The 21611-nt window shown below is 42.2% G+C and overlaps 1 protein-coding gene across 12 annotated transcripts in view; it reads right to left on the minus strand.

The window, feature by feature from the left end:
* baz2ba (bromodomain adjacent to zinc finger domain, 2Ba) overlaps nucleotides 1-21611 on the minus strand; it is a 64146-nt gene that overhangs the window by 23404 nt on the left and 19131 nt on the right. For 11 of the 12 annotated variants that reach the window (XM_019262337.2, XM_019262343.2, XM_019262335.2 and 8 more), the window contains exons 3-7: nucleotides 5353-5535; nucleotides 1484-1675; nucleotides 1235-1396; nucleotides 420-616; nucleotides 91-303 (exon numbers count right to left, since the gene is read on the minus strand). In XM_019262337.2, coding sequence (XP_019117882.2) covers nucleotides 91-303; nucleotides 420-616; nucleotides 1235-1396; nucleotides 1484-1675; nucleotides 5353-5533 — 945 coding nt within the window. In that variant the 5' untranslated portion in view covers nucleotides 5534-5535. The remainder of the gene's footprint in view (nucleotides 1-90; nucleotides 304-419; nucleotides 617-1234; nucleotides 1397-1483; nucleotides 1676-5352; nucleotides 5536-21611) is intronic. The other variant, XM_019262333.2, reaches the window with a different exon arrangement.

Genomic DNA, 21611 nt, shown 5'->3' on the forward strand with positions numbered 1-21611 from the left:
AAAATAAAGAACTGTCAGGACAAAGAGACACCAAGTGACTTCCTGCCGTGCCTTTGCATTCACTCTCTAATATCCACTATTCTTCTTTACCTTTGTTTTCTTCTTTGTCCGCTTCTCAGAGTCTGATAATTCACTCTGTTTGTCCTCTTCCTCATCATCCTCATCGTCGTCATCATCGTCTTCATCATCCTCTGCTAGGTCTTCCAGATCACTGCTGAGGGACCCGTCACTTGAGCTGTCTGAGGATGTGCCTGATTCGCTGTTGCTCGCCACACAAGTGTCTGCTGGCTTCTTTCGTGGCTTCTGAGTTGAGAGGAGAAAAAAACCCCGGCAAGAATCAGTTTCACTGTATAATGCATAAGTTGTGTATTTCACATGTCACTTCTTTTCAAACTGAGGCAAAAACTGACAGGACTGACCTTCTCTTTAGTTTTCTGGATTGCTTTTTCCACCGACTCTGCTGGATTGTTCGGAGGGCTGCTACGGTGACTGTTAGAGGGGTCTGCATTTTTGGTTGGCTTGTTTGATGCCTTAACAGGAGCCGGACTTACAGAAAAGCTCCCTGATTGTGTGGTGGGAGGACAGACCCCGCTGCCATTCACTGCCCCATTCACCCCTAGAAACACAAAACAGATCCACTGTCACTAATCTGCTCCATCTTTCCTGAACTTTGCTATGCAGGATAATGAAATATCTGGAACGAACTGCAGAATGAAATAAGGCTAATAAAAATATTGATTTAAACATGTATCTCATCAAACATGCAGGCAGCGTAAGGCACAAGCCCAACATGAGTGGTTTACATAATAAAAGATAAATTAAAAGATACTGTGAAATTAAAAGAGTGCAAGAAACAGAGATTACGAGAAGGAACACGAGGGAAAGAGGGGGAGAGAGGGGTTGACAGAATCACTAAGTGAGGACTGAAAGTCATTAAATCTGTCTTGAAAAGGAGAAATCTCATCATAGGACAAAGTGGATTTGGGTTGTGGAAGAAGAAGACGATAGAAATAGTGCGAGAGGAGAGATAAAGATTAGGTTATTTATTTTCAGTGCAAAGTGCTTTGTGGAAAAGCAATTACTAAATACACATACTTGCACCTGCATAACACATGATAGGGCAATGTCGAGAACTATATGGATATGATTAAGTTTCATTTAGAACAAATTAAAATGTTCCTTAATCACCCGCTATAATTCTATTATAATGTGTTGTTCTGGATGCGTACTGTACCTTTAGGGGGGGCATGGCTATTCTTGCCGGGCATTCTGATCTGAACAGGACTGGTGCTGTGGTTAGGCTGAATGTGAGGGGTGAAGAATGGAGGAAAGCCAATGAAAGACGGGAGAAAAGCAGCAGCTCCCCGTCCATGGGCTTCAGCAGCTCGCCACCACTCTGTTGGAGAGGAGACGAGAGAAGGGGATTAAAGAGGCTTTCCCATTTAGTCAACTGCTGCCTAAAACTCAAAAGTCCCTGTCTTACCAGAGAGGGCTCCTAGCTGGGGGTGGGCAGCCAAAGCAGCTGACATGCCCAGGGAACCCAGACCTCCAAATTCAGGCCTGCCTGCTCCGGCAGTGTAGATGGCTCCGAAGGCTGGGTGGTTGACCAGAGGGAAGGCACTTGACAATGTGGAGCCAATGAAGGGCTGCTCTCCTGCTGCTCCAAACAGACGGCCTGAGACAGATCCAAACCAAGGAGGACGTGTTCAAATGTTTTCAAACGCAATCCAAAACAAATAGTTGTTGTAACAAGACACTGGCCAATAATACAACGGCAACAAGTGGAGATATGTATTCAACTTTTGAGTGATTCAGTTTTAATAAGCACACAGTCTCTTCTCTTCCAAGTCCAACAAAAGGAGAATTTATGACATTTCAACCTTTCCGCAAAATCTTCCAACACGAAACATAAACCTGCTTCTGTGACAGTAAACAGGGAGCAGGGTTCATTGTTAAAATCACATGTCGCATTTTGTTGTTTCAAGTTTCAGTTTCACATACTGATTGATCGGTCTCATATCACAGGAGTAAGAGACGATTTTCATACGGCGGGGGGGTTTGCTCTGAACTCCAGTGTCTAAAAATAATTCTTCGTAAAAAAACTTGATTTTATTGCTTGTACATGTTTATCAGATTTCTTCCATAACATTGACATTTAGTGTACAGCTGGTATGGCAATTGTTTGCATCTCTAGCACAACACATTGCCTAACTGTTGGTTTAATGTATGTCTATTTGTGAAGACTGAGAACATGTTCTCAAATGACCTTACTGAGCTCTTTTCATGTTAGGACTGATGGTGTAAAAAAAACTAGACTACGAATGAGTCGCTGACTGTAGAAGAAACAAAATGATCGACTTCTATTTGTGTAAGAATGAACTTCAGATTTAGCTTTTACTGCGAGCACACTGCACCTAATTTTAAAAGGCAGCCGTACTGATTCTGAACCCGGCAGACTAACTATTGCTTCAGCAAGAGTCTTACGTCCGTACAGTTAAACATTCACATGTAAATTACGGAACATTTTGTCATTATTTTATTGATTTTGATGATAGTTCTTCAGCTTGCCAGAATATGCTGTGCCCTGACAAAGACTGCGTACTATGAGAAAAAGAAGTGTGTGTGTATAAGGTGTAAAAAAGCTAACCTCCTTCTATCCTTTTGGCATTCAATTTCAGCACAGAAGAATACTTCATCAACATCATCATCGTCTAGCGTTTTCCTGAGTACAATCATTTCTGGCAGGGGCGACTGCTACGTATTACCTCCTCCCAGAGTCAGATGCAATTTGGTATGAGCATATTTCATGCAAATTCAATTTCTATTCCAGAAAAGGAGAGCAAGCCTGCTTGATGCCTCCGCATAAGCCAGGTAATACACATGCAAAAAAGTGATGACTGAAGAAAAGGAAAGTGTTGTACATAGTGCAGATGAAAATGTCAAACTACTATACACTTGCACACACCACGGAAATGTAAAACAGAGTGACACTGTAGTGCAGTGTTTTTTGAACTAATGCAGTCTGGGATCTAATTATCCAGAGGGAGACACAGCAGGGCCAGTTATGTTTGCTCTATACCAAAACACTGAGAACGATTGTAAATGAACATGATTCTTCAGATGCATCTCAGAGACTATTTTTAAGCGAGAATCAAACTGTGGCTAGAAGTCACATAACCGGAACTGCCAGCAGTGTGAGAGTATATAGCCCTTTGTGTTGGCTTCAAGGCCCCTCTCTACCACAAGACAGCAAGATCTGCCTTTTGAATGTCATTAGAATATGCTGAATATGTAGAGCCCGCCTTGCCAGCGTCAGCTAGTGGATACGAAGATAAACGACTGCATTGCAACCCCCAGAAAGGCCAGCCACAGCATTCACTTATGCCTGGGGTGCCCACCTCTCCCCCACACACCCCTTTTTTTTCTCCCTTTCTAGGCATCTGCAAATGCCTTTTCAATATTAATGCAGGCTTCCAGAAGGCGAATAATTAAATCTAAAAATTTGAAGCGAGACAGAAGCACAGGAAAGACATACCTAGGATTACCTACTCTCTCTTCCTCACTCTGTATCTGTGTGTGTGTCTCTCTCTCTCTTTCCCTCTCGCTCCCCTCGTCCTCTTTCTCATTCTGTTTCAATCCTTCCTCCACTCTGACAAACTGCACCGCCTGCTTTTTTCATGTTTGGATGCTGCCGAAGGGGGATTAATTTGTTGTTTGTTGCAGTCAATCAAATTTCCACAGACAGATTTAAGTTAATTGCATCCGTGAGTTGATCCCCGAAGAAGAGAGTGCTACAAGCGCCGATCAGCTTTTATTCTCCAAGTGATATCCTCATCAATGACACGTGCGCACACACATACAGACACACACATATAAACAGACTCTGTGCTCATTTTTATGTTCTTTTTTTCTTAAGTGTTATTGGCACATTGGCAAAGGACCTTGAATCAATCCCTGCACCGACTAGTGATGACACTATATCTCTGCAATACGTAATTACTCATGTTACCTGCTCACACAATACACTTGACATATTCTTCAAGGCGATTCTGGTCGTTCTGGTTGAGTATGTTTTTTTCTTTTGCTTTTAATTATGATACTTGTGGGAAAGCGACGGAGATGAATCTTTTGACTAATTTGTATATGTATACATATGTTTGACTCACAGACCACAAAAAGAACGAGACATTTTATGAAATGAAAAAAAGAAAGAAAGAAAAGATTTATGTTGCTTGATTCCTACAACGTGCAGCAGAAGTTCAGAGTTAACAGCCTGCCTCTCAGCATTTCATTTGACGCTCAGTCCAAAATCGCTTATCTCGAAAATCTGAGCACACGTAATGGCACAGAGGGATAAGAGAGATGTATAATGCATAAGGAGAAGATGCTCCTAATGGCTTCTTCTTTGGGGCAACACTGAGGAGATGGAGGACAAAACAAGGGGCTTTATTTTGCTCTCTTTCCTGTTCTCGTAACAGCGAGAAAAGACAACAATCATGGAGAAAGCTGGATATTCTATTCCCTGCTCTGTGTAATCTTGGTTTATGTGTGGTGAGTGTGTGTGTGTGTGTACTGTAGGCCTATGAAAAAACAGAGACATTAAGAAATGAGGAGAAAGAGAGCATGAGCAAATGATTCACTCGCTCTCACGAGGGATATTTGAGAAACATAGAGATAAAAACACATACACACTCACACCAAATACACACACTCCTCTTTGCCTAATGGCTTTGACCAATACATAGAAAGGAGGCTGGATGCCGGACAGGGCTGACTAGACACTGAGTGGCTGACAAATGTTAAATCATGCAGGCAGAGGCTCTCTCTCTCTCTCTCTCTCTCTCTCTCTCTCTCTCTCTCTCTCTCACACACACACACACACACTCACTCACACTCATTCACTCACACACACACAGACACACACACGCATGCATGCACAGTGTCGTGCTGAGCTTGACTCTGAGGCAGCTGGAGCCAGAGAGCTGAAGGTTGTCAGGAGACATGGCGAAGCATGTGTGTGTTTCTCACACAAAAGAGCCCCCTAATTGTTTGGGATTCATTAATGCAGCAGCTTTTCAATTGCAACCCAAGCTGTCAGGAAAAAAAAAATCTTTGTAGCTAGGAGAGAGGTGTATTCACACAGGCTGCAAAATAACTGTATAATTAATACTGGAGGAAACTCATTTTTCATGGTAAAGAAATGAGAGGGCTCCTGAATGCTATCGAGACATGAAGGTGACCATATTTGACGTGTTTTTTTTATGGTTACATGGAAACTGTTTGCAGCGTGTGCTGGTATTTTTTCTACTGTCTCTCAAAGAGATCGACAGAGGGAGAAAAAGTATTTCTTACCAGAGGTGCTGAGGGTGGATCCCAGTGCTGAGGGGCTCGGGGCCAGGCTGCTCTTAGAGAGGGGAGCAGGGGATGATGAAGAGGAAGAAGAGGAGGAGGAGGAGGAAGAGGCCGCAGGGGAGGAGGTGCGAGCAGCAGACAGGGTGGGCGCAGGGGAGGCCAGCCGCTCTCCAGACTCCATATCTGTCAAACACAATCCAATCAGCAGGGTTACAATAGCAAAGCACACCCACCCGTACCCTCACAAACACACGCGCTTAAACACATACACACAAATGCATACTGTCACACCTACACAGCATGTTCTGGCGCACGCACGCACACACACGCACACATCTCCTGACACTTTTCCTTTCACATCTCACTTCCCCTGAACAATATTTCTATTTAGCCATGCTCACTGGCTCCCAGCCTCTATTGATTCTATATAGGGTAGGAAGGGAGGATGGCATCTTTAAGGACTCTGATACCGGACAACAAAGCAAGTTTTACATTTTAATGCAGAAGTGGGGGGAAAAAAAACAGAGTGCTGAGGATGTGTTCTGCAACAGTCAGCTGAAGTTGAAGTGGTATTGTTTGGAGGTTAACACTTTTCTGTCACTCTGCTTCAGACACATGCATGTTCAATCACACACACATGCAGACCTGTGTTTGACAACTAGGATCCTTGTACAACCCCTTGATAAAAAAACAACAACAACTGTCATTTGGATTTAAGAGCTCTTTGAGGCCTTTAAAGACAACATTGCACCCTGAGTCCTTTGAGTTGGAACTAGAACTAAATGGAGAGGCTTTTAGATGATGGATGCATTAACCAACACGGTAGCTTTTCCATTATCAGTCTCACAGTCATCACGCCAGCCATTATCAACCAACCAACAACATAACAAGAAACATTTGGTCATTCTGCAGCCAAATATTTTTACTCACACTATTCAACCTTAATCTCCTTTTGCTTACAACTGAGAAAACAGTACTGTTGTGCCCACACAACTTGTGCAGCTAGATAAATACAAAACACAATTTGTACACACGTACGTGAACGCACACTTCACACAATTCAACCCCCACTGCAGACGCACACGCATGCACACAAAATCACCTCCCCTGTCTATCACATCAACCTGACTCTTTTTCTCTCTTCTCCTTTTCCATATCCCTCTGCCTGACACTAATCCAGGACTGAAAATCCCCTTCAAAAGCACAGTTTGCAGATTGTGTTTTACAGGCAGGCTTTGTTATTGTGTCATTACACATAAACAGTCTCTGCCTCCATCTCTCTTTCCTTCCCTCTCTCCTGCCACCCCTCTCCGCCACCCTCCCTCCCTCCCTCCCTCCCTCCCTCCTCTGCAGTGGGAGCAGAGCCACTGATTAAATCTCTGAGACAAAAGCTGCTATCCTCTGAATATCAAGTATCAGCCTTTCGCCAGGAGCAACACTGACAAGAGAGAGGGAGAGAGGGAGAGTGGGAGAGGGAGAGCGAGAGGCGAGGATGACAAGAAAACCTGCTGCAGTCCACGGGGAGGAGGCTGGTGTGCCATCGGACTTGGGCAGCCATGACTGCCATTGCTGCAGTGAAAAGATGGTGGTTGTGTAATTATGAGCAAGGTCAAAGGTCCTTTGGGCGGCCTCTCATGCAATGTGACAGGATGCGGGTTAAAGAGCCAAATTATCAACTCAAACGGCAAATAAGTGAACGTTATATATCAGTTACAAGAATACATTTCTGGCTGAGTGAAGATGACGAGTTTTATTGTAATCATAACTAAAAACGGTTACCTCTCTGCCTCATTTTGTTGCATGAATGGCTGTCACACTCTCTGCTCCTTCACTTCGGCTGTCACCCTTTAAATGTCAGGTTAGGGTGGAAAAAAGAAGCATGAAAAAATAAAAGGATTCTTTTGAAAGATAAAAAAAAGAGTGATTTTTTTGTGTAGTTGCTCCCGACAAAAAATATAAGTATCATTAGAAGTGTGATGAAAATGGAGAGGAGCTGTGGCCCTTCATAATTATCATAATGCACATGAAAACAAAAGGCTCATGTCTCAGAGGACGAGCAAGCTTATGTGGTGTCAGCTGGTAAGTGAAGCGGATCATTCTCTACCTTTTCAGAGGGAAGGAAAAAACAGAAAGAGGGAGAGAAACAGAGATAGAAAGATTGAAGGGGGGGGGGGGGTGAATAAGCAAGACAATGCACTCTGATTTTGTTGTGGAAAAAGAGACAGAAGAAAGGAAAAAAGTGGAGAAGATGAAGGACAGGCTGTAAACCATTCCTGTCGTTTCTCAATATCTGCACTTAATGTCTCGCCTTGTCAAAACGTGATGATGTGAACAGAATTGATTCCCCTCTAACAAACAACAAAAAAGCAATCCCTCCTTTGCAGAGGTGTAAAGCAGAGCTACCCTCCCCCTCATCTCCTCTCATCTCTCACAATCTCTCAAAGGGCCTCTTTCTGGGATGAGAGATGGAGAGAGAAAGGACAGCGGGGGGAAAAATGACTGCGAGGCAAGTCCATCTTCCTCCGACAACTACAAACTGATCACTTAGTGCAATTAAATCTAATAACAATAATAAGATTGAGCTCAGCAATGTACCACCAAATGCACAGCCACAACAATGATTGCAACAATAACGGCGCGCCAAGGTATTTAAGGATCCAATCCTGACTTAATTATGAGAAATTAAAATGGATTTAGCATCAGAATTAGCTTGATTTTATAGGTAATTAACGGCACACCACAGTGGCGGTATAAGGCAAGCGTTATAATCTCCGTGAACGGCTAAATCAATTTGACTTGAACAACACCAACCAATCAACACGGAGCGGTGCAACCAGAAACAGCAGGTCTCGCAGATGCAAGGAGAGGGAGAATTTATGCTAATGGATGAACTATGATTTATAATATGTGTTCCAGCGCTGGATTCAGAGTCACGTCCACAAATACACCACAGCAACCAGCTGTCAACGCACGCAGCTAATAGTGGCTGGATGCAACAGCCCTTCAGGAGATAGTGTAGCTATAAACAGCTCTGCGGTTTTATGATTGCATGTGGCCTTCATATAGGAGCCTTCACATGTCAGTATCATCTAAAAGGAGGGCAGAATTGTATAAAAGAGAGATGGAGTGTGTGCATTTGGGGGTAGTGTAATGGCCTGTGCTGCTTCGTATGTGGCCTTACATCATGCGTTTGTTGTGTGGTGTTGTATCTCTGTGTGTGTGTGTGCATGTGATGGTGCTCGGCTACTCGTGCAGTGGTTTTACAAAAGATGACCAATATATGTGTCTATAGAAGTGTGAGTGTGTTTGTGTCACAGCCTCAAACTATTCAACCCCCCGTGTGTCTCACTCCTGCCCCTTTCCTCCTCGCCTCTTCAACACACACACACAGACACACAAAACACACACACATACACACAGTAACAGATGGCTGATACTAACTGAGATAATCCGCCAACAGAGTCATCAGCATGGATCAGTGGTAATCAGAGTGTGGACACAATGTCTCTTCTCCAGCCGTAATGGAAGGAGCGCCTGGCGCAAGAGAAGGGAAATGCATTATTCCCCATGATGCCCTGACCCCATTCAAAGACACACAGTGGCTCCCAGCTCTCTTTCCTTTTTTCTTCTTACCGCAGCCGACAAAGACTGTGTCATCGCTGCTTCCGCAACATGCACTCTCTCCTCTGGATCTCTTGCTCCCCGCCTTTTATTGTGATATGCAACTGTGTCAAACGCAGACCTCTATTTAGCTGTGTCCTGCTCCGAGCAGCTAACGAGAGAAATGTCAACATAGCAAAGTGTGTCATAATGAAGGTTGCTGGTGAAGAAAAAGACTGCACCAAGTAATCCACCACGAGCACTCCTTGTTTTAATCAGCATGCCTTGTTTTTATATTGCCAGTAAATAAAGAAGTTCCTTCTGAGATCTGATAATAGTTGTCTTGTTTCCACAAGCTTCTCTGGTGGTTAGCAGGTGACAAACTGACAGTCAGTTCTCATGAATCACTCATTACTAAAAGGCACTTCACACACACACACACACACACACACACACACACACACACACAAAGGTACTTTCTGTTGCAGTTGTGTGTGAAAATGAGATCATTGACTCTGACTGAGCAACAACATCTTTTATTTCCTGACCTTGTATTACTCAGGCCTGCTGTTTGAACTTCCCATCTCTTTTTTGTGTTTGTGTATGCTCGTGTGAGTGTAGCACGACATGTGCCCATGGATGTGGATGTTTGTACTTTGCATGTTTGTTGGCAATGAACACTAACCATGTAAGATCATCTTGCTTATAGCAGAGCGCACGCACAAGCTCGCTTGACCCCTTTTCTCCTCCCTTCATCCCTCCCCTCCCTGCACGCACACCGTCAGCCAGGAAATGACATAACCAGGCGTCTTGGCAAAAATTAAGTGACAACCTTTGTCCAGAGTCAAACATCAACTCAGAGAACATTTAAAGAGACAGCGTGTACTGTGTCATATCACTCTACACCACTGGTTGCAGATTCTGAAAGGTCACCACAGAAATAGTGTGTATTAAGTATATTTATTTTAGGGCTGCTGATCGATCATTTGGTCTATAAATAAATTAGTTGAAAATGTCCATCTAAATTTATTAAAGCCCAAAGTGAGGTCAATGCTTCTTTAGTCCATGACCTAAAGATATTCAGTTTGTTATCCAACTAAGAAAAAGAGCAAATCATCACAACCGAGAAGCGGGAATGTTTGCTGTTTTTAATTGAAAATGGCTTTATTAATCGGCTAATCTTGTTCTGTTTTGATGGTGGTTTAATGATCTGTGCTGCTTATATTATATCAGTATAGCACTTCAAGACCTTAATGAAGTAAATTCTACACTTAATCTACAACTGAATCACTGAATCAAGATATTAAATAGGATATTTGCAGAACTGCCTAAGTGCTTTGAAAACTGACAATGGATCAAGCCAAGGCCCAAAAGGAGTACAAAGAGACAGCATGCCCCAGTGTGGCCTGTCTAGGTGACAACAACTAGAGTGACTCAGACCCCTCCCTCGGCTCCGCTCCTGCCCAGTGACAGATGGCAGAGCAGGGCATGTAGGGGATGGGCACCATCTCTCACCCCGCCTCAGCTAGCCTTGGCAGTGGTGCTGCCTACAGGTCTTATTACAGCCACACCACTGCCTGCCTGCCTGCCTCCATGTAACACTGGAGCTTACCACGCTAGAGCTGTTTACTGCCTGCCAGGGCAAAAAGGTAATGATATGGTCCTGTGTGTCACAAATGGTAGAACATGGAGTTAGCATTGAAACATTTCCAGCTTCGGTATTCACTGGTCCCTGTCGTAAGAAAAAAAACACACGCATATCCATGTTGCTGTAAGAGGCTTTAGATAAAATATAAAGCCAAATGGCATGCCACACGCATTCTGTCTATTTTTGAAATGACAAGAAATCAGCTCTGGCCAAATGGCTTTATTTGCCTTTTTAAGCATACTGTAGATGCCAAAGGCTGGAATCAACACCCCTACTCACCATCCGTCTCTGCTGGGTTCCCAGTGACAATAATGTGATTTTGGGACATGGTGATGACTCGGTGGAGAGGAATAGGATAGGCTTGTCACTTGTGTTTGATGTCAAACCTATGTGTGACAGAATAGTGTTACTCAGCTCAACCAGACATAGCACTACTCCCATTTCCTGGCCATAAATAGAAGAGAATGAGCCGGTACTGAGTGTGTGTCTGTGTTTGAGAAAGAGTATCCGTGTGTATGTGTTTCCATGTGCACACAAGCACACCCATATGCACCATTCTCGTATCATAAAGTAAGCTCAATAAGAAAATTCCCATCTCTTATGCTCATTCGCATCTGCATCCAGCCAAAGCTAATTATTCTCCCCATGGTAACCTAGCAGGGTCTTCACATCAAAAAACCAGAAGTGTGCATCAGGCAATCATCCCTGATGAATCTGCCCTTCTCCCTCTGGTAGCCACTCACACTCATCTGCCAGTCTCACTGCTCATTACGGTTTTTCTGCAGACTGAACCAGATCCGCTCGCCACTGGCTTCGTGTGTCTACAAGAGTCCATAATGACTGTGGAGCAGTTTGGAAGCACAGAATAACACCGTCTTGATGCTTCAGAGAATATACATACATTCATGTACACACACACACACACACACACACACTCTCTCTCTCTCTCTCTCTCACCACATCCAATGGAGCCAAATGTGTGGTAAACCAAAGCCTGTTGGTGTTATTTACCATTTAGATTACAGACTGTAGTATTTTACATTTGATTCACAACAAAAGCATCATTGTATGGAACTCAATGCAAAGATCATAACTAATAATTTGCAAAACAAATGTGTCCTGAGGCCTTAAACACAGGCCCTAGATGCACACTTCACAAAATTTGCCACATTCTGTAGTACTAAACCAAATGAACATGAATTTGAACTAGTATTGGCTTAGTGATGTGAGCCAAGAGAAAAAGACAGCAACAGCAAGATTGATGCAGAACAACCGAACCACAGCAAACTGATGCTTTCGAGGAACAATCACTTCACAGCTTTCAGCTGTAAACATCTTGTTTTGGGTGTCTTCTTTCTGACACCTACCTGTATGTCAGTTTTGTTCTGTGAAATCTCTCTCGAATTAAGTTACTGTAACCAGAAATCCTAAATAACCAAAGTTATTAAAATGAAATGTTCATGTAATCTAATCTAATGTAATGTAATCTTGTTTAGTGCTATTCATGATTAAAATCTTGATCACTGCATGCTCTGGTGCTTTTTTCAAATAGCTGCATGACTTGGTAACTTTTTATTGTAAAATTCCTGAAATTGCTACGATTGAACAGTAAACAATTATCTATATATTATTTATAGTGCATGATTTTGAGCTAATATCAGCTTTCAATGTCAAAAAAAAATTCACAAAATTTCTGCCATAAACCAAGGATTATCACTGCAGAGTGTGATTTTCCTGTTCAGCCGTAAATAAGATATCTCTCATTCTGTGAACTGCACATATTTAAATAAATGCAGGAAATACAAAAATACATAAAACTGAATAACAGGAAATAGCATCAGTTATCAGGGAAAATCAAGGAAAGGAGGGAGAGAGGGAGAGCGAGGATAGAGGGGGGTGGAGAATGAGCGCAGTACTCCAGATATGCATAATGCAAATGACATGCATGTCAAATGGCAAAACAAACTGACAGTGACAGAACAATGGAAATGCCAGAGAGCGGCAAGCCTTGCTGAAGCAATTGTTGGAGCGCCTTCTGTCCATTTCCATGGGAAGGAACCATTTAGAGTCAGTTCTGTTCACTGAAACTTTTTTTTTTTTTTTTTTGCAGGAGATAACTGATATCACTGTGCAAATGTGACAGAATTCAGATAAGTGGTGTGATGGCAGAAATAGCTTATTCATGACTACCAGTGACAAGAGCCTTGACTGATACCGTCCCCGGTGCACGTGTTGTCCTACAGAATAGGTTGTACATGTACGGTCACAGATCCTAATTTTCACTGCACCCCTCATACACACAGCTTCGGTAGCCATATTCCTCCCTCAGTGGCCAAACTGTCCAGAACAAATGTATCTGTGACATCTTTATAGATTTAGCCTCTGCGATGTGACATCGTTTGTAATAACTCAATTTAATTCACCATTACGGTCACCTCACATAAGACAGTAAATCTAAAAACCCTCTCTGGTTTGTTTACATAAATATATGACAAACAACAGCTTCTCATATTACAAGAGACGATTAGCCGATCAAAAGGAAATTAATCAGCATCGATTTTGATAATTAATTAATCTTTAAAGTCGGTTTTCAAGTTAAAAAAAAAAAATCCAAACATGACCTTGTTCTAGCTTTTCTTTGAGGTCGGATAAAACAAGTGATTTGAAGATGTCACCCTGTTGACATTTTCTGACATCTTATAGACCGAGTGATTAATCGATTAATCAGGAATGTAATTTTCAGCTTGTTAGCTGCAGCTAACATTTCAAAAGTCCTTGAATAATTACCAGTAAGTCGTTGTAAAACAGCTCCCTAACACATGATCTTGCTATTCTTTATTGCATTACCTGAGGTCACAGCAACGCCTGGAATATAATACTGTACTTAGTTTAGGTGAAGTCATATTTGTTCTTTCTGGTAGTACTAAGTGCATACAAAAAGCAGAATTATGAGTACTATTATTATTGTTGCTGGGTCCCTGCAACTTGCTATACAGTTGTTTGTTGCTAAATGAAAAGGGTGCTCACGTCTCTGGCTTGATGCTGTGTTTATTATCTTTTCTGCGACCCCCCACTCCCCATCTTAACACCTTCCTCTCGCACAGCCTCTCTTCTCTCACTCTGCTTTTTACCCTTTCCTAGTCTTTTGTTGAAATCAACATTAACACATTCACACCTTAATGACTTCATTATTGGACACCGGCTTTCTGTTCAACACAAAGAGACAAATCCTAAATGGGAAATAAAGGCAAACATGTGCTCAACAAACAGAAAACATACTAGGTGTTTACAGTGGCACACAAACCACGGTGTTATATGCGTGCTCCAATACTGAAATCAGATGAAGCTCTTAAAAGCCATTGAGCAGTTTCAGAGCAACGATCTGGCAACATAAGCTCTGATGAGAGAAAAATCCACCAGCATTAAATTCAATATGTCAATCACTTGTATTCCTCTGTTCAAACGGATGCTTTACTTAATGTTAAACATGTGAAAATGACTGGCTGGAAGAGAATAGTGTTGTATTGACAGAGAGAGAGGCAAAGCAGCGGGCAGTCAGCCACTCTGTTCTGCTTCACTGCAACATGGGAGGGAGGCCAGTGTGGACACACACACACACACACACACACACACACACACACAGATGTAAAAACACACATGCCGGCATGTACACACGGGCAAGCACACACTTGCACAAATGCGCACGCACTGATACTCCCTTCCCCTCGCGCTCTCAGTGTGTGTGTGTGTGTGCGTGTCTCTCTCTCCCTCTCTCTCCCTCTCATACACACATACGCACACACAAACACACACACAGTGCAGCAGGTGAGGTGCCAGAACATCACAGCGCTGCCATTTTTCAGTGTCTTGCTCAGGGAGAAGCGCTCTGACATTTTATGAAGCACTCTGCAGAAATCAGCAGCTTGTAATGGCGGCTGGACTGTCACTCCTTTCTACTCTTCACACTCCCTCTATCTCCCTTCCTCACGCTGCTTTTAAGATATAATCTCCCTTGATTAGCATAATCTAATCAATTTTAACAAAATTGGCTTTTAATTACAAAGGACAATCTCTTCCTCTTAGTCTCTGTTTAAGCATTAAATGTCTTTAGTATTTGAGAAAAAAAAGGCAAACTGAGGCAAGAAGTAAAACACTAGTGAAAGGTTAGAAAATGCTCCACATCACACTTAAGTGTGAGAAATTACTAAGATTGATGGCTAAAGGGTATAAATGGCATAGCATTGGGGTTCATCTTTAAATTGCAGGTATTTATGTTCGCTCTGTTTTGACATTCTGAATCAGAAATCTAGTAAATGTCCCTACACGTTTATTTGAGATGGTTAAGCAATGCATTTATATGTGTAAAATTGAAATCTGTTATTTCCTCACGTCTTCATTTGACCCTTTTTAATATTACTGTACGTGCTTACTGGAAAGGCCTCGCGATTAGAAACCCAGCTGTTAAATATGTCCTCAGCATTTAAAAAAAACAGAGATCTGGAACCATGATTAACTCGCTGGCATGTTGTTGTGCCTGACAAGCTCTCTGTTGAGCAATGATTAACAGCTAGTGACTCTGCAAACCGCTGCTAGCACATTAACACAATGTTTAGATTAGCCAGCCCCTTACTGAAGCCATTACTGCTGTAGCTAAGCTAACAGACATCTTCGGAAGCTGGGCAGCCGACAGCCCGCAGCTCGACAATTTACAACGATGACAAAGCTTGGCAACCGTGCTCTAAACTTTTCCCCCAAAGTTTCACTCTGGGCTAGTACATTTTAGAGTAACTCAGAATAGTATGCCCACAGGAAAAAAAAAATGTGATTCAACTTGAAATATGTGGGAAGTGTTGAGGCCAAATCTCTCTCAGTGTAGGCTACGCTATAAACCTTAAACTAAGCCGATTTTATTAATGTGACATTAGCATTTGTAATGAGAAAAGAGGGGAAAAAAAACCCTTGGGACATTTTTGTACTGTTGCAAAAACCACACATACACATGCATGTGCAGGCCCACGCACACACACTCAGAAAGGTTCACACATACGCACGCAAACATAAACACATAAGCCGCAGTGTCAGACACTAATTTACATCCACATTACACAAGAATGACAAAATCCAGTCAAAGCGCAGAGGGGAGAAAATAGTAGTATCTGCGTAGGTTTTATAATGAAATATCTTAGCTTAGCCTCTGTAAATTATCCGAGACAGTTGGTAAATCTCTTCAACCTTTACTGATGAACTGAGCAGATATTTCTAGACAAATAAAGCCTGGCATTCACTCCCACTCTACTGTTCCAGGCAGAAACTAGGGGAGGAAGACAGCATCAAGAGCAAATCTTCACTTTTTTTTTTTTTTTTGTTAAACTTGCCAATACATGTCTGCGGTAGTCCCTGACTCGGTGCTCATGCAATGTGTGACGACACTCCTTGTTTTTTCTTCAACAAAACAATTGCATATATTAAGCCGACTTGTCCTTTTTTTCAGACTACACAGCATTCTGGCAAGCACCTACATGTTGATTTGTTGGGTAAGTGACTGTAAGGTTTTCATTAAGTCTATATTGAGCTGCACATTTCCAAATGGACCGAAGTAGCTTTAGGGCCTGACCAATAGTCCCATGTGATTAGTTTAACTGTTGTTTGTGTAAGTCGGTGGAGTTAGGACCTGAAGATAACACTCAAAGTTTGGATTTTAACTAACAGTAAGATAACACCTAATAAAGATATTTATGGAAGAATTAAATACTTTTATATATATAGAGAAAATATATACACCTATATAGGTAACTTTCATCATGTTTCAAGATGATACATCCATAATAAAAGCATACTTTCTGTCCTCCAGTATCATTATATGCGTGATTTCATCAATGTTATTGATGTTCCCAAAGATCAAAAGTATTGCAAGCCTTTAAAGAAATGTGGTGAGACAGTACAGGAATGCTTTAGGGTCGACAGAGAAGAAGACAGATACATGATACAAGATAAATCTTCAGATTTAAACACTGTCATCTGAAAACACTGTGACTTGATGACAAAAAATAAAAATGTGCATAGCTTAACAAGCAGTTGTCATGAGAGGTGCGACTGGGTGAGGCTCATGATGATAACATAAACAGTGATCTATTCATATGTCCCAATACCATACAACAAGAGGCAACTAGTAGCTTATGTGCCTTTGGTTTTGGTTTGTATCCAAAAGATTTCTTAAGTAGACTCATAATGTTCTGAGCTGAGCACAAAACCTTGTAATGATGTTTGCTGCCCCAAATAATGGGGTAGCTGCATTATCTGGATTTACAAGACTACAAAACTAACAACCCTGAATGTTTTTGGAGAGGGTAATATGTAACAAAGCTCCTCATATGAATTAAAACAGACACACTGTGGGTACTTGCTATGTATCTTGGTCCACAAGGGCATCAGGACACCCCAAATGAAACATATTTTTTCCTCATAATCCTGTAACTGCGTTATTAAAAGCTCTTGCTGAAAGATTAGTGTTTTCTGGGGTTTTTTATGACAGCGGAAGAAGAAATGACTGTTATGACTTGCCAAAATACTCACAGCTGGCAAGCATGTAACTAGAGCAAAGCCATTTTCACTTGTTGTTTCCAAATGTTTAGGTAATAAATTAAAGGAAAATTCCAATTCAGCGTGCATCAGGAATGATGCATGAAACAGACAAAAGCAGGTGTTGAATTGTGCCATACATACAAAACACACCAACAAGCAGGCGAGGATGAAATATTTCAAGTGAACCAAACTAAACTACTTTTTCATGGTCAAATATCTTTGACAACTAACTGCAAAATTTAAAGGTTTAATAAATTTTACAAAAATAGGGAGAAATTGAGCACAAATACAGGATGTGAGAGAGAAAGCATCTCTGCCTAGACTAGGAAACCCACAATTCAGTGAACTGAGATTAAGACCAGAGCTGTACAACATGGTGGTCACCATCGTGTGCCTCAAGGCATGTATAATGTTACTTTCACACGGTTTGTTCTTTCTTTTCTTTCTTCCTGCTCTGTTATTGTGACATCTGATTCAAAGCAAGTCTGGAAAAAAAAAGATGGTCCCAATAGATTCAGTGAATGATGTTCGCAAAGTGAAAATGTCACTGTCCAATCTTTGTGTTCTTGTTTCTCTGCTCCTGTCTACCTTTCCGTCATTGTAAAATGACAAAATCAGGGCAAGATATATCCAGCGGCACATACAGAATATTACATCAGCCTGGATTTCTTTTTTTCTCAGTCAAGAGAAAATTTAAACTAAATGTTTTACACAGAAGAGTTTTTATTCTGCATAGCTCAATATGTGATAAAATATGATACTTTTGCCCTTACATTCAGACTAAAAAGGACAATAAATGAGTGTCATAATGGGAAAAAGCTTCACTCTACCATTTTGCCAGTATCACCTTTCTTCTGCACTATCCAGGACACTTTTTCTCCCCCCTGGGGGCAAATGTAGAAGACCCTTTTAAAAGTCCAACTGTGCCTTTTAAAGAGTTTGTCACACCAGCGATGGGGTGCTTTGAAATTCTGTGCAGAATATCCACAAAATAGAGCTCCCTTTTTTCCCTGTGACATGGCCCTATTTCCTGTGTCACCACACTTCCCCTCCGTGATTTCATATAAAAAGTCAAAATATTTGAGCCTCCATTGTTGACTGTGTCAAACATTACTGCACTGCAGTCACACTCCCACAGGTGGACACACACACACACACACACATACACACATACACACACAGTTACCTGTGTTAGACTGAGCGTCACCGTTGTGTCATCCTATCTTTTCATGTGAAACTATATCCACTGGCCCATCCTCTGGATCCTAACACTTCCTTATAGATGAACCAATCACAAAGCTTGCCACCAGTCCCCTTTTGTTACCTGATATTATTTAAGGAGGAGCCAAGCAGGGAAAAGAATAATACCTTTGGCTCTGTGTGAGTGTATGCTTGTGTTTGGTGTGTGTATCTGTGCATATGTCACGACGAGTGGATTCCTCGTGTGGTGAAGCTGAAACCGAAGCTGCCTGGGCCTGTTGTTGATAGCTGTGTCTCACCCACTCACTGCCCCAGAGGGAGTCAGGACCAAGACCACTGCTCAGGGTCTGTCTGTTCACACACATGAAACACAGGCTTGGATTACAGAGGGCTCAAATATGACTCATCCCATAGAGAGGGGGAGGAGGAAGGCCCTCTCTGTTGTTTTGCACAAATGCACGCACACACACACTGCCCGCAATGATAGCTACATCACAGGCTCAGAGAGAGGACCTTGTGGTTCCACACACCTGCCAAAGACAGATGTTAAGAATAAATCAGAGAGAAGCTCAGACTGAAGAGAAACTCCACTCTGCCGTAACTCCACTAACTCACTACACAGCACACTAACTGGAGAGCAAACAGCTGCACATGACAACACACACCAGTGATGAAAGAAACAATAGCATGCATGCACCTGACATGCATACAGAGAGAGGCTATATCGTGGTGGGAGAGCGAGTATTTTCCAGTTTCCGTCTCACAGGCTCCACTCTTATTTTTGTGTGCTTAGCTCTGTTCTGTTGCTGTGTAACCAACTCCTCTGGAGCTGAGGGTTTTTAAGTGCAACTGTTCTGGAAGAAGCCGAAATCCTCCAACGACAGACAAACAAGTCACAACAAGGCTGAAAGCAGTGTGGGCGGTTTGGAGAGGAAGCTCTTTTTTCCGCTGCTGACTAGGTGAATTTCATGATTTCTTCATTTAAATATAGCCACACAGGGTTATGGAGGATCAACACGCTCACAAAGCCTGCCCTTTAAGTAGATGTGTTGCACAATAATATACTTAAAAAGCTATTCTGGGGTACAGTGACCTCTGAAAGCACAATTCAAACACCAACACAACATCATCCTACATCCTGTCAGTCAGTGTGGCACACTTCCTGGTTCCACAAACCATGTGTCATAAAAAAGAAAACTCAGATGTATGCACACAAGAGCGTAGCTTTGGTCTGTGCTGGCAGCCATGTCTGTGGACATCTTTTGTCACTCGTGTTTTTTTTTTAGCCTTTGTCGTCTAACAGGCTGCGAGAGCAGGCAAAGTGGTCTATGAAAGTGGTGTGTGTGTGTGTGTGTGTATGCAACGTATGCGTGTGGTGTGTGTGTCATAAACAGACACCCTTCACGCTTTGTGGCCTAGAAACAGGATAAAACAGTGAGTTAACCAGCACTGCACTGACATTATCTCTTCTTTGCCGTCCTGGAATGCCAGCCTGCTGTGAAACTCCGAATATGTGACGTCCTGTCACACCACATAATCTGTCTGTATGTGTGTGTGTGTGTGTGTGCCAACTCAGGAAAGGAGTGAGTGTGGGTGTTTTGCTTTGTCTTCCTGCATTAAAGGCACAAGGCCAAATGTCTAGCTCTTACTACTTGGTAAATCTTCAAATACTAGAGGCCATCAGGCTCATAGGAGCTATGAAATTATGTCAGTAAAGAAAAAGAATCCAAAAAAACGACAAAGAAATAACTTTGAAGTTAAAATCGACAACAGAAATATGACAAACGTGTTGTCTCAGTTTTTTAAATCTTTCATTCAAGAAAGTTTGCCACCGCTGGCCCTTGTGATGCCGATGATTGTAACATCCATGACTCAAGAGGTCAGGCAGTCCATCCAGCCTGAGCATTAGGGGTTAAGGGGATGAAACCAAGTGTGAAATGTGAGAAGACAGGCCAACATGGTTTCTCAGGCAACAAATAGAAAGGCGACAAACATAACTCTGTGACTGTGAGGAACGTGAGGTATGTTAGGAAGAAAGAGCATCACGTCATCCATGATTCACACAAGAGGCAAGATGGAAAAGGAATTAGAGTGGCTTTTTGAACTGGCTGAGTTTAGACATGTTAATCAGTAATAGCCTGTTGTACTTCAGACAGGAGGAGTGTGAGCACATTAGTGTGTGTGTGTGTGTGTGTGTGTGTGTGTGTGTGTGTGTGTGTGTCTGTCCAATGCCACTTGGATTTGAGCTGGTTCAGGCAAGAGAAAGCTCCAGACCAAGAGATAATCCATCTGGACTGTTTCCTTACAAAACATATGGAAAAATGCAGAAGCCTTTTTTCCCTTTCCGCCCACAATAGCTATTAATATCTCACACAGAACATTTGCTCATGTCCCACTAAGGACTGGAATTCCTGCTGAAACACAGTCATCTTGGAGGATTAGAAAGAGGTGGTCAGGCGTTTTCACGCACTCACCATATGTATTCTCTGCGTGCAAGAATGAGCATATAGTCGCATAAACACATCTAGTCCCTAATGGCTATGCACTCAGCATATTCCTCTGTCCTCCCTCTCCCTCTCTCTCACACTAACACACACATTTTTAAGTAAATTGAAGTGATGTAATCTGAACTCTCACGACACGACATGACTTATTCTGCTCAAGTCATTTAAACAAAGATAGCCAGATTCTTTTGCCGCTTTGGAAATAATTTACTCTAATATCAACAAGGACCCCTAAATAATCACACCAACGACCTGACAGGAATTGTTCACAGCACCGCCAAAAACCTGTGTTAAAATGACAGCGCTGTAAATTGTTTTAATTATAGCCGACACAGATAACAGCCTGTGGAAACATCAACCTTTTCTTCAAGCCCTCCTGCAAGATCCAAACATACAGTATTCCCTGGAAAATGCAGTTTGTTGTATGTGTGTAAGAGGGAGAGAGTGTGTGAGTGTGTGTATGTGTGTGCATGCGTGTGAATACAATATTCATTTTGCTGCAGGAGGACAATCTATGCATAACAATGAGAGGCGCTAATGAAATCAGCCATCAACCTGCGATACATACATATTAAAGCAGGACCTCAGAGTGTCATTCGCTTAGTGCATCATTTGTTCCCACTCGTTTTTTTCTCTCTGCCACCTGACCTTTAGAGTATGTAACCCCCCCCACCACCACCTCCCCAGTTCTCCACGCTAAAAATAGGAAGTGTACCTGCAGTACT

This window comes from Larimichthys crocea, chromosome VIII (assembly GCF_000972845.2).
Source record: "Larimichthys crocea isolate SSNF chromosome VIII, L_crocea_2.0, whole genome shotgun sequence".
In the NCBI taxonomy this organism is placed as follows: Eukaryota; Metazoa; Chordata; class Actinopteri; family Sciaenidae; genus Larimichthys; species Larimichthys crocea.